The sequence below is a fragment of the Papio anubis genome, chromosome 1 (assembly GCF_008728515.1).
Source record: "Papio anubis isolate 15944 chromosome 1, Panubis1.0, whole genome shotgun sequence".
Lineage (NCBI taxonomy): Eukaryota > Metazoa > Chordata > Mammalia > Primates > Cercopithecidae > Papio > Papio anubis.
Window position 1 is genome coordinate 87,556,743 of NC_044976.1, and position 14,051 is coordinate 87,570,793.

Here is a 14,051-nt window from a genome sequence, read left to right on the forward strand (position 1 = left end):
ATATATATATATAAAGACCTTGAGAGAATTTGATTGTTCCTTCTGCCCCTTTTGCCATTTGGGGACAATGGGAAACCCCCTCTGTGAGTAACAAGCCCTCACTAGACATTGAATCGCCTTGTGCCTTAATCTTGGACTTCCCAACCTCCAGATCTGTGAGAAATTAGTTTTTATTATTTATAAATTACCCTGTGTAATGTATTTTGTCCTAGTGGCAGACACAGACTAAGACACCTGTGTATTTTTATGCAATGCTCAAGAGGAAGAAAAAAGCATGCATTCATAAGTAAAATTAAGGAGAGGGCTGAGACAAGAGGTCCAAGTGCTGGGCTCATCTTCATGTAGTGACTCTTTTTCCTTATGCGGGTGCCACCTGAACAGAAGGATATCCAAATGGAGGAGATTCTGACATGGAAAGGACAGTATAAAGCATCCACTCTAGTATGGTCTGTTGAAATGGTTTCCAAGAGTGGAGTAGTGAGAATAAAATCTTGAAATTTAGTTGAGGAATCTGTGATTTGAACTCCTGAGTATGTAGCCAAGTAGACCAGATTTGTTAGTAATGGAACCCACTGAAGTGTTTCAGATGGATGATGACAAAAATCAGCAAAATATTTAAGAAAATCCATGAGGTATGAGAATACTGCAGGAATTAAAAAGTTATACCTCGGACTAGTAAAAGAGTTCTAGAATTTTAAAGGCTGAAAGTGTGAAAGTTGTCAGCATCAAAATGCCAGACTTGAATGCAATGAAGTCAGCAGACCATGAAGGAAAAGCTCTTGTGCACACTTTCCTGTGATGGGAACTGCCACTGAAGATGTTGCCAATCCACAACCTCGCAACAAAGGCTAATGTTCTGAGGACATCTTTCCAGTAATAGCCAGTCTTAACTGTAAACTTCAAGTGGTCTAACTTGCAATCAGAGTCCCTGCAATCAGGGTCCCTTCTGTGAAGACTCTCTCTTAGCAACAGCCAGTACACATATTAAGTCCTGTGAGTAAGCTCCTGTAAACAAATAAACTTTTGTTTCAAAACACCATGCGTGTACTTCTCCTTTTTATCTTTAAAGTTTCCCACTGTCTCAACCAAACTATGATTTATTAGAGTGTGCACACCTGAATTGGTATTCGTATGGTCCCCTGCTCATTCTTAAATAAACTCATTCCTTTGGAGAGCTACTTTCTCTGTTGTTACTTTAGCCTGACATAATCTGGCATCAGAAGTAGGATCTAAAGTGAGCTCATCTTGGAATGATCAGCAGCCCCTGAAACCATGAGTGGTATTCCCTTGTTGAGCCCTTTGATCTGTTCGTTTCCACATCTGACCTTTTCTACTGTGTTGAGTCTCCCCTTGGGTTAAAATCCCTTCTTTTTGTCTGGTTCAGGATCTTATTTGGATAAGGTTACCTCAATAAAAAGCCTTGAATCCCTTCTTAGCCTAAAAACAACTTTGTCTTTTCTGGCAAGCCCTTCATGAGAAAAGAACATTGTCCTTCTGGTGAGTACTTTTTTTTTTTTTTTTTTTTTACCTCTGCATGCCTGGTTTAATATTTTGTTTAGTCTGCCTGCCTGATTTAAAATTTTGGTGAATTGAGTATTTTCTTACTTCTGAACATCTGCCAAGAGCAAAAATAAATGTACCAAACAGTAGGCATGGGTTGACCAATTTAAACCAGTTAAGGCAGTGCCATCATTAATGAGGGACTCCAGTCTCTGAAGATGAAGTATTTTGTGTGAAGGTAAACGGGCCATGGATAGGCAAGGTTACCATTAGAGCATCTGCCACACTTAAGAAAATTTCCATACAACAGGGCAAATGTGGTCATGGGTTGGACAACAAAGGCAATGATTGTCCACCAACTAAAACAAATACCCTGGACCGGGTACATTGTAAAACAAAACACCAGTCCAAACTTCTGACATTCCCAACCAGATTCATAGGATTTTATTTTTTTCTCTTCAGAGATTAATGAGAAACAAAATAAGATACCCAAATTTAAAGGCATGCCAGAATAATCTTTCTTCTGGGACTCTGGCCAGCTGTATTTATGATCCATCTCATGCACACTTCTCAATTGATGGGAAATTACACCAAAAGTAATTTAGAATTACAATGGCCATTATGTGGAACATTCCAGATGAACTTTCAAGAACTGCATTTTAAGAAGAGCATTTAAAATTGGAAGGGGTGGGTCTCTGTGGAGCCAGGAGGGGAAGCGATGGCTGGGCCCGGATGGATCTCCAAGGTCTCTCTGCGGTTGGGTGTATTCCACAACCCAAAACAGGTGGCCAGAGGTTTTACTGATGTTGTTCAGCCAGTGACTTTAATTCCAGGAGATGGTATTGGCCCAGAAACTTCAGCTGCAGTTATGAAGATTTTTGATGCTGCCTAAGCACCTATTCAGTGGGAGGGGTGAAAGGTCACTGCCATTCAAGGACCCAGAGGAAAGTGGATGATCCCTTCGGAGGTTAAGAGTCCATGGATAAGAACAAGATGGGCTTGAAAGGCCCTTTGAAGACCCCAATAGCAGCCAGTCGCCCATCTATGAATTTACCGCTGCGCAAAACATTTGACCTTTACACAAATGTCCGACCATGTGTCTCTATCGAAGGCTATAAAACCCCTTACACCGATGTAAATATTGTGACCATTCGAGAGAACGCAGAAGGAGAATACAGTGGAATTGAGCATGTGATCATTGATGGAGCTGTGCAGAGTATCAAGCTCATTACGGAGGGGGCGAGCAAGCCGATTGCTGAGTTTGCCTTTGAGTATGCCCGGAACAACCACCGGAACGTCACGGCGGTGCACAAAGCCAACATCATGCGGATGTTAGACGAGCTTTTTCTACAAAAATGCAGGGAAGTTGCAGAAAACTGTAAAGATATTAAATTTAATGAGATGTACCTTGATACAGTATGTCTGAATATGGTACAAGATCCTTCCCAATTTGATGTTCTTGTTATGCCAAATTTGTATGGAGACATCCTTAGTGACCTGTGGGCAGGATTGATCGGAGGTCTTGGTGTGACGCCAAGTGGCAACATTGGAGCCAATGGGGTTGCAATTTTTGAGTCGATTCATGGGACGGCTATAGACATTGCAGGCAAGGACATTGCAGGCAAGGACATGGCAAATCCCAGAGCCCTCCTGCTCAGTCCTGTGATGATGTTGCGCCTCATAGGACTTTTTGACCATGCTGCAAGAATTGAGGCCGCGTGTTTTGCTACAATTAAAGATGGAAAGAGCTTGACAAAAGATTTGGAAGGCAATGCAAAATGCTCAGACTTCACAGAGGAAATCTGTCGCCGAGTAAAGATTTAGATTAACGTTTCTACAACTGGTATTTGCATCAGTCACTCTAAATGGACCCCACATAAACCTCTGTTTAGAATACCTAGGGATGTATGCTTTGGTTTACTTGTTTCTTGACAATACATTTTTAGATCTGGCCTTTTCTTAACAAAATCTGTGCAAAAGATGCATGCAGGTGGATGTCCCTAGGTCTGTTTTCAAAGAATTTTCTTCAAGTGCTTATTTTGTTTATTAAGTGTCTACCTGGTAAATGTTTTTTTTTGTAAACTCTGAGTGGACTGTATCATTTGCTATTCTAAACCATCTTACACTTAAGTTAAAATAGTTTATCTTCAGCTGTAAATATCAGGATACAGAATTAACAAGAGAAAATGTCAAACTTTTTAAGAAAAACCTTGTTTTCTTTGGTTTTTGAAAAACATAATGGAAATAAAACAGGATATTGATGTAATAGCACAAAATGACACTCTTATAAAACTAAATGGGCACAAGAGAAATTTCCTGGGAAAGTTCACATCAAAAAGAGTGAATGTGGTATATTTCTAAATGAAATGGAAAATAGAGACAGATTTGTCCTTCACAGAAATTAGAGTATGAATAAAAACTTCACATCCAAGAAATATATAACGAGAGATATATTTTTTTTAATAAGACAAAGGTAATATATTGGATACAAAGACACGAAAAATGTATTGTGCATTCAATTATTTTGCTGTCTCGAGATTTAATATTCTTTCCAAGAGCTTTTAATGAAGCAGAGAGCTAGTACTTCATTTTCATTGGAGGCATTTTCAGCATCATGAGTTGTCACAGCCTCTGAGCCCCTGAGCCCCTGATTTTAAGCCAGAAGGGCTGAGTGTATTGTAAACTTATTCTTGCATGTTGCTGTCTGGGAATGGACCACACTACAGCTGGTAGTTCTGGGGGTGATACTGCCCAAAGGTCTGAACACATGTTATTTTGGCTGCAATTGAGGAACTCGGGATGCTGACTATTAAGTTTGTGTTTCAGCAACTGCCCCTTCTCCTATCCCAAAGCACCAATTACTGCCCTCTGCCTCAGCATTATCAGTATAAGACGACATTCCAAAGATTGCAGGCAACTCAGCCTGAGTTAATTCGCAAAATTGTGCCATGCCGGGGCTTGAGCTTCGGCTTAGACTTGGGCTCAGCTTTTGACCCTCAGGCATCTCCTTTCCTTTCCTGCCTTCCTCTCCCTTATCCTCCACTGCAGCATGATTTTCTTAATCTTCATACACTCACTATTTTCATGAACAGTTACCCTCTGGCCCCACAACCAAAGACAACTCATGGCCTCCCTTGGCCCTTGCATAACATTGCGTGGTGGCTCACACCTGTAATCCCAGCATTTTGGGAGGCTGAGGCGGGCGGATCACCTGAGTTCAGGAGTTCAAGGGGAGCCTGACCAACATGGAGAAACTCCGTCTCTACTAAAAAACACACAAAAAAATTAGCCGGGCATGGTGGCGGGCTCCTGTAATCCCAGGCAGGAGAATTGCTTGAACCCGGGAGGCGGAGGTTGCGGTGAGCCGAGATCGCGCCATTGCATTCCAGCCTGGGCAACAAGAGCGAAACTCAGCCTCAAATTTAAAAAATAATAATAAAAAAATTCAAACTGTTGTGAAAACTGCAGTTTACCCCAAATTTAGTCCACAGCCTCCACAGAATTAATTAAGAGTTAAAGGCAAATGAAAAATCTCAAAGGTTAGCCATTTGAGCAAGTAACCTTAACTTATTCTATTTTTTCAGAAAAATAGTTTGGATTTAGCTGTCCTTTTACAAACAAATGAGTTTGAATCTCTATGTTTTACAGTGTTATGACTAAATTTTTTAAAGTGGAAAACCCTGTGATCTTTGCTTGTGTGTGTATTTATGTTTGCATGTTTTGTGTATGTAATAATTTTCTTCCAAGATATGTGAAAGAGCTCTATTTAATTGGCTTACAAGATATGTGAAAGGGCTCTATTTAATTGGCTTAAAGGGTCAACAAAGCAAACGTAAAAGAGTCTCTTGACTATTCTTGCTGTACTTGTATAAATAATCAGGCTTTGTTTGATGAGGTTAAATTTATTCTGCAAACAAGCCTTATCTTGGTAAAAACTGGAATGACTAGAGGAGAAAATTTATGATTAAGAAAGGAAAACTATACTTCATCTGTTATTAGATTGCAGCCCTATGCATTACTTTTGAGTTTATTATTATTTATCTACAACCTGGACTAAATTTTCAATTCTTCTAGGTTTGTCCAACCCAATTTTCTGGCCTGGAATTGCTAAAATAAAAATCTGCTCTGTTCCTGAAGCTCTATACACTAAAGCTACACAACTCAATGTAAATTTTAAGGGATGAGTCTCATGTCTCATGTTTGGGCCACACAGAAAGTTCACCAAACCACTCAATGCCATACCCAAAGACATTTAGTGTGTAAACCAGTATGAGAAGTTAATGGTTTCATGCCATGGACCGCTTTTTCTAAGAATGATAGAACAATACTTACAAAAATGAGACTATTATCCTTCTTAAATTTTCTTTGCTTGTGCCTTCTTTTCATTTGACAGGATAATGCCATAGTTATAATTTCATAATCATCAGCTTCTGTGGGTACCTGATGGAATGTTGGATCTGTCATGCCAATCCCAAATCTTTACATGATCTAAGAGATGCTTTCTTCCATGTAGTGAATAACTTTGGCAATATTCTTAACACAATTTTTTGTTCAAATTGTACCAGTGATCCCTTTTACAGAGTTAGCACTCTTGGCTTTAATTTAACCAAGTCATCAGATACTAAATATAGAATCACTAACCAAACTATGTAAAAGACTCAATGCCTATAACAAATCTTACCCAGTCCCACATGGTCTTTTAATTTGTTTAATTGAGCTCTTGGTTCAGAACCATCGTCCAAAATGAATTTGTTATGCTCCTGTTGGTTTTGCTTTGCATTATTTTCTTTAAGCTTTGTACCTGTTACCTGTCTGACTTCTGCAGAAAGGACACTCCTAAGATAATAATGCTGGCTTAGCACTTAAAGGATATGCCAAAAATGTTGAATTGAAAAAATTGACTTCATAATGAATTCCAGGGAGAATTAGCCTGAAACCCACTCCTTCCAAACATCCTTGTTGCTCAAATGTGGCTAAAAGTGTTTTGAAACTGACTCCCAGTCACCAATCACTTGGGACCGACTTGGGAACAAACCAACCAAATCAAGTGCATCCAAGCACTGAGGAACACATAATGCATAACTACAGGATGATTGATCAGAGATGCTTTCAGAGAAAGATCTTGATCAAACGGGGAACTGCAAAAGTTGTCAGAAGCAAAATGGAGTCACTTATGCCAAACCCTAACAAAATGGAGTCAGGAGTTCATGAAGGAAGGGCTTTCATGTATACTTTCTTGTGGTGGAAATTGCCATTAGGACATTGCCAAACTACAACCTTGCAACAAAGGCTACTTCTGTACTTCCAGTAATAGCCAGTCCTAACCACAATCTTGCAAGTGGCCTTACTTGCTGCCATCAGGGTCTCTGCAGTCAGGGTTCTCTCCATAAAACTCTCTCAAGCAGCAGCCAATGCACATGTCCTCACCTGCAATATGATCCTGTAAACCAGTGAACTTTCATTTTACATTAACTGGCATATATGTCTCCTTTTTGTCTTTAGAAGTTTCTCACTGCCTTAACATTTCCAGACGAACTTATGATTTGTTATATGCATTTCCAGAATTTACAAATCCCCTACTTATTCCTGAATATATTCATTTCTTTGGAGAGTGACTATCTGTTGTTATTTTGAGTTGACAGAGGAACTCAAGATATGGTAGTCAAATCATTCATTTCCTGAATGATGAAAATGAAGAGTAGAAATAGTAACTGATTGGCTTAGTTAGAAAGACATACAAACTACACTTTAACATCAGGCTTCTAACTGGTAGCTTGGTGCTGTATAAGCCACACTGAGTTCCTGACACTACAGCCTCATGTAAAAGAGAGAAATTATAACCAATAGTGACCTTAATTACAAAAAATAGAGAAATTAGAATATCCAATATGTATTGAAACATTCATTTTATCTTAAAGTTCTGTGGAAACTTACTACATAAATATTTTAGTAAATATTTAATAATGCATTATTATTTAATTTTTTATTAATACCTTATTTATATATGAAATGTGAAGATAAAGGCAAAGTGGGAAGAGTCAGTTGACTCCAATCCTCCAGAGTGAATGCAAAGAGTTAGCCGATGAATTCAAAGTTAGCTATTAATATTTATCTCCAACACTAACTTTCTTTCATCTCATCTTCAAACTGGATACTGACTGTGTAACTGGACAGATGGGGCTCATCCATGCTTTGCTGGTGCCACTCACCTTTGTTCTTCCCAACCAGCTTGTTCATCAGGTAGGATTTGCCTGTGCGGTAGAGGCCCACAATTGCCACCACTGCTACAGGCTGTGTTATGGCAGACAGGATCTCCAGAGCTTCTGGATTCACCACCAGATGCCCTTTAGTGTTTTCAATGAGGCATACTGGGCCTGGCATGTGGATCTCTGATGCCATGTTTGGACCGTTCCTTTGTCTGCAAGGAAAAAATGAAGCAGAAAGTAACGTCCGGTCAGTCAATTGAGCTGAATTCTACAATAGGGCATAAATTTTTGTTTATTATTCTTGAACATTGTTTCTTGTGCATTTCTAAGAAGACCTGTGGCCCTTTAAGGCTGCCCTATGGACTGGGTCACTGATTGCCTTTTAAAATAACTTAATTTTGAAACAGACTTATAGAAAAGATGCATGATAGGTATGAAGAGTGCCCATATACCATTTCCCTGGCTTCCCCTAATGTTAGTATTTTACATAACCATAGAGCAATTACTGAAACCAGGATTTTAACATTGATACAATGATAACTAATTTACACTCCTTAGTGACATTTCACCAGTTTCCCACTAATGTCCTTCTGCTTCACCATCCAATCCAGGATCTCTCATTGCATTTAGTCATTATGTTTCTGTAGTTTTCTTGCATCTTTGATAGTTCCTTATTCTTTTTTTGTCTTTCATGTCTTTGACATTTTAGAATAGTACTGGCCTTTGATTTTGAGGAATATCCTTCACTTTGGAGTTTTCTGATGTTTCCTCATTGATTGAAGTTATGCATTTTTTTTTTGCAAATGTCACAGAAGTGATGTTCTGCCATTTTCAGTGTCTTGTATTAAGAGATTCATGATGTTGACATGACTTTTTCTGGTGCTGCGACCTTCACTTTGATCACTTGTTTAAAGTGCTTGCTGCCAGATTTCAGATTTCTCCACTGTAAAGAGTTTTGTGCCACTTTGTCACTAAAACATTTCCATTTTGAGAAACAGTTTGGAGACTATGCAAATACAATCTCATCATACTTTGTTGTTGTTGTTGTTGTTGTTTTTTCAGCCACTACTTTTAGTTTTTATTGATGATTCTTTTTGTAGTGTTTGACTAAATAGATTTTTTATTATAGTCATTCTTTCTATATTTATTAACTGGAGTTCTACCATGAGCAAGGGCTGTTCCTTCTTTATTTATTTTGTTTGCTCATTTAATCATTTACTTGTATCAATGCAGACTCAGAGATATTAGTTTTACTCTGAGGGTTTCAATACTTTACAATCAATATTTATTTTGTTACTCAACTTGTCCTAGATTTCGTCATTGAGAGCTTCTTCAAGCTGGATCCTTTTTTTTTCTTTTTTCTTTTTTCACATGCTTCCATCATATTTTCAGTGCTTCTTTTCTTTTTGGCTCCACAACGTATTCTAGAAAACACATCTGCATTTTTCCTGCTTTATCCCTAGAATCCACCCTTTCTCCCAGTATCCATGGTTTCTTTCATTGGATAATGGTATTTTGACACCAAGATATCTCTCTAGGTGTGTTAATTATTTCTAGACCCACTCAGGGGCAAATTTGAGAAATATATGTATGTATACTAGCACACATCTATATTTATTTTTATTTGTACATTTCTGTAATAAAGCTTGAGATTCTGTTGATATTTCCAGTTCCAATCCAACACATCTGAGCTCATTCAAGCTTTTGACTTTCCTTTTTAAACTATTTTCTCTAAATAAGCTAGACTTTGGTCTCCTAATAGGTAATACATTTGTTTCCTTGCTCAATCCTAGTATATTCATATAGTAGTATCAAAATTGATAATAAATCTGTGGAAAAATAAATTTACTTACTACAGAAAATTATTAGCGTACAGTTCTTTTGGTCTTTAGCCTTATATACACACTCAAAACATTGCACTTCAAAGTTGCTTAGGTTAGTTTTGTCCTTCACCTTCTTCAGTATGATTAAATTATTCGTTTGTAAAACAGTTAGTTACATTTGTTACTGTTTCTGTTTCATTTTGGCCTCCCTCACATCTTGGTCTCTTGGTTGATTTTAAGTATGATTTATTTTTTGAGTTTGTGAGACAACATGGTTCTTAAATTCAGAGCTGTTCAAAAAGTTACAGTCAGAGAAGTGTCACTTTTCCTTCCTCTTACCACTCCACTCCCATTGCACTGGTCTTCTATTCTTTCTACCACATTCCAACCCATCTTCCATAATACCCAATCTTGTTAGTTTCTGGTTTACCCTTCTTGGATTTTCTTTTCACAAACGAGAATGTACATATTTTCTTTTTCACATTTTCTAACACGGAGATCATATCCTATAGAAATTTGGAAATCCCTCCACATCTGTTCATAGAAAGCCTTTAAAATCCTTTTAACATGTATCTACTCCTTTATGTGGATTATACCCCAGTTTATTCAATCACTCTTCAATGTATGGGCATTTAGATTGTCTCAAATATTTTGCAATTACAAACAATGCTGCAATGAATAACTCTGTAACTTTATGCAATGTGTATTTTTATATTGTTACAGGAGTAATTTCAGGATAGATTCCTACCAACAGGATTGCTTGGTCAAAAGATGAGAGTATATAATTTTGTAGATATTGCCAAGTTCCTCTACAGAAGGTTGTACAAGGCTGCATTCCCACCAGCTCATCTTGTATGTCATTTTCCAGAAAATGGAATTTTTCCGAGGTGCCCCGCTTACTCTTCTGACTTAATTACAAAATTTCCTTTGGAAGCTTTTTACGTTCACATTTAGATCTTTGGATTGAGCAAAGCTGAGCTCGCTGAGCTCATGTGTATAGTAATAGTAATTTTCATCTAGGGAACATTGTGTCATACATATCTGCATATTTTGAAACATAGATACCATTCTAACCCATCCTTGGTCCTGATTTCTTCCAGGCCCCTCTGTGGGCAGGGTCTGGTCAGACTGTGGGACTCAGGTTACCCAATGGCTTTCTCCTTTCACTGTGCATCGGCATTCACACGTTATTCATGCAAGCCTGATAGCTCGCACCTGACACTTATCTGTTGATTTTTGACTCAATTATGTTACCAGATTTTGAATTCTCTGCATTTTAAGATTGATTCTTTATTACCTCCATGTATATCAGTCTGCATATAGTTTTTAATTATTTCATGTAATGAAGTCACACCAGGAAACATTCTTTGAGAAACCATGGCTTGTTTTTTGTCTGATCTCTGCCGTATAGGGAGTAGCATGTGCACAATTGTAATCTTGCTATCTTTATCCAGGACTTGATACATTAAATATTTTGATAGTTTTGTAAAGTTAAAAGGAGTGAAAAGCCTTCTTGTAGTAATGCTTTAATTTTGTGTTTTTAAGTTGAATGTCTCAATCCTTATAACTTATGTGATCATTATACAAAATATATAATCTCTTTAAGATACAAGCAAATATAGATGATAGATACTATAGTTTTCATTTTTATCCTATAATAAAGAGTGGTTTGCTTCCATATAGAGTTAGTTACTTCTGACTTGTTCCACTGGAGACTTCTATTAAATTATCTGTCTTCCCATCACTTCAACAGAAGATGGCAAAAACGCCGTTTATTTTTCTGTGATCGTGACCCATTTCCTCTTATAGCAATGGCCTACAGGATCTGCTGGCAAGCAAGAAGGGCAAACCAGAAACTAAAAAGATTGGGTATCTATGGAAGATGAGTGAAAACACAGTATGTGTCTGTCCAATTCCATAGCTTATACTATGCTACCATAAAATAGGAATCAATCAATCATTGGCTCAGAAAAGGTGGTGGCACAAAGATGTTATAAGCTCCTCGATTAGAATAATGTGTTGCCTCTTTTTGCAGCTCCCAAGTTACCTACCTTCATTTACCTATAGCTATAAATGTTGGCAATAAAGAAAGTGACAGAGTCTATTAGGCAGATATTTAAAGATAACGGTAATTTAAGATGGTGCCAGAAAAGAAATAACAATCTTAGAACATTAGCTTCTCTGAATATCTGTTCCACCTCTACTGAAGCCTAATTTGACACAGCAGGAATTAGAGCACAGTAAAGTACATGCAGTCACCTAAGGCCAGGATTTCATCTAGACTTGTATCCTGCAGCTGGCTCAACTGCAGCGTATCTTGGGGATGGTCAACTTAGAGAAAACTAATGGATCCTTATAAGTCGCAAAATCCTTATAAGTCCTAGTCTTACCCAGAGTAGAGATCCTCCGGAGTTGGTAAGAAGGCAGCTTCCATGAGAAAGTTACGAGTCTTTATTCTCTTCTCTTTAGTTCTGAATTTGGCTGCACTGCTTTCTCCCTCTTTTTTTCTTGCTGGAACTTTGGACTTTTATCTTACCTCTCCAATGTCATGGGGCTTTCCAGACTTTCTAGAGACCTGTATTTATACATGTAAAAAGCAACGCAACCTCTGCGAATAAATAGAGTAATATGACAGTCCGTGATTTAGCAACGATAAAAGAAATTGCTGACAGCTGCGCTAGTGAGAGGATTTGACATAATTTCTCAAACAGAATCTTCCAATTTTATTATTGGAAGAGATCTTAGAGACAGCTTGCAATTATTTTTTTAAAAAAACTTCATTGAATCATTTAAAATAATGACATTCATCTCATGTTTGTGGGCCACGTTGAGAAGTACAGGAATGAGAAAGCTTAATATAATATTATTTAGGTTCAATTCGCTTGAATATTAGAGTCTTTTAAAATGGACCTCATTATTTGCGTTTAGTAATGAGGACTGTAAGTGCTCTGAGGGAATGTCCACGTCTTATACATGTTTGAATTATTAGCACTTAACTCAGGTCTTGGCACTTAACATTTAATAATAATGAAGACAGTACCCATTTTGTTTACATAGATTATCCCATTGTATTCTTATCACGAATAGTTTTACCACAATGTTAAAAGAGAGATTTAATAATTTGTTCCAATTACAGAGCTACTAAATAAGATTTGGGCCCAAGAAGTCTTCCTGTCAATCACTTCATTAAAATACCTCTGTGTTTGCTTAGTGTGTAGTAACAATGTTTTCTCCTCATCAGTTCCATTCTAGGCTGTATTCTTTACACACACCATTTTAAATATAAAAATACCTCAAGATAAAGGGTGTTTATTATCCCCATTGTCCAAGGGGGAAAAATAATCAGAAAATGGGTAATTAATATGTCTAACTAAAGCCATTGAGCTACACACTAAGGTAGCAAGTAATTGAGTGAGGTTCAAATTTGAAAATCCATTTGATTAAAATCACATTGATTCTCTACGGCATATTGTCTCTAAAAGAGAGGAGGGTGGGAAAAGGGGAAGAAAGAGAGAGAAATGGAGAGCAGAGAGTAAGACCTGTATATATGTGTGTGTGTGTGTGTGTGTGTGTGTGTGTGAATATTGATGAGATTGAAAGTGAAAGTAAGGCAGGGTTATTTCAAAACAGAGCTATTGCTGGTTATTTCAAAACAGAGCCTGCTTTTTCTAAGCAATAAAATCTATTGTTTATATCAGGCAAACAAAAAATAGCCCTAGGCAAAATTGAATCTTTGTGAATTATGTATAATTTAAAGGTATATAAATTTATAAGAAAAAAAGATTCCACTTTCCCAACTTGTTGTTTTTTGAGATGGATTTTCTCTCTTGTTGCCCAGGCTGGAGTGCAATAGTGCGATCTTGGCTTACTGTAACATCCACCTCCCGGGTTCAAGTGATTCTCCTGCCTCAGCCTCCTGAGTAGCTAGGATTACAGGCATGAGCTACCACACCCGGCTAATTTTGTATTTTCAGTAGAGATGGGGTTTCTCTATGTTGGTCAGGCTGGTCTCAAACTCCCAAACTCAGGTGATCCACCTGCCTTGGCCTCCCAAAGTGTTGGGATTACAGGCGTGAGCCACCATGCCAGACCCCAACTTGTTTTTAGAGTGTTTCTTTGGAGACTAGTGGGCCAGAGTCCTTTCTTTAACCTTTTGAATATAAAGAGAGCTTTCTAGAGGTTAAATATCATTGCCAGCTTTACAACCCAGAGATGTCTTCAAGAGTCTGGACTCCATGTCTTTTGAAATGGAAATATCCAGAAAGACAGGCTTCCTGACGCTTTGGGAGCTTAAGCCCCATGCCTATCCTGTCTGTAGCCATTTTTTCCAAGGGAGATAAATTTTAATATTCTTTCAGATAAGCAAATAGCTACCACATTTCCAAGGTGAGCATAGGATGAAGAATACAAGGAAGGTATAGCAAAGTTCTGAATGTAACAGCAAATTATGTTGTCAGTTCTGTCATGGGAAAACAGGATGGCGTTGGTCCTTAGGAAACATGTTATATAAACCAGCTAAAAA

At 37.8% G+C, this 14,051-nt stretch overlaps 1 protein-coding gene and 1 pseudogene across 2 annotated transcripts in view; one reads left to right on the plus strand and one right to left on the minus strand.

Annotated features, from left to right (window-relative positions):
- Positions 1–12,095, minus strand: part of LOC101017417 (guanylate-binding protein 7) — a 46,358-nt gene extending 34,263 nt beyond the window's left edge. The window contains exons 1-2 of the mRNA XM_003892161.5: positions 11,920–12,095; positions 7,710–7,918 (exon numbers count right to left, since the gene is read on the minus strand). Of these exons, the coding sequence (XP_003892210.3) occupies positions 7,710–7,918; positions 11,920–11,963 (253 nt within the window). The 5' untranslated portion in view covers positions 11,964–12,095. The remainder of the gene's footprint in view (positions 1–7,709; positions 7,919–11,919) is intronic.
- On the plus strand, positions 1,834–4,750 carry LOC103881659 (annotated as a pseudogene). Its single transcript, XR_643171.4, has one exon. The product of XR_643171.4 is annotated as an isocitrate dehydrogenase [NAD] subunit alpha, mitochondrial pseudogene (transcript).
- Positions 12,096–14,051: the final 1,956 nt, after the last annotated feature.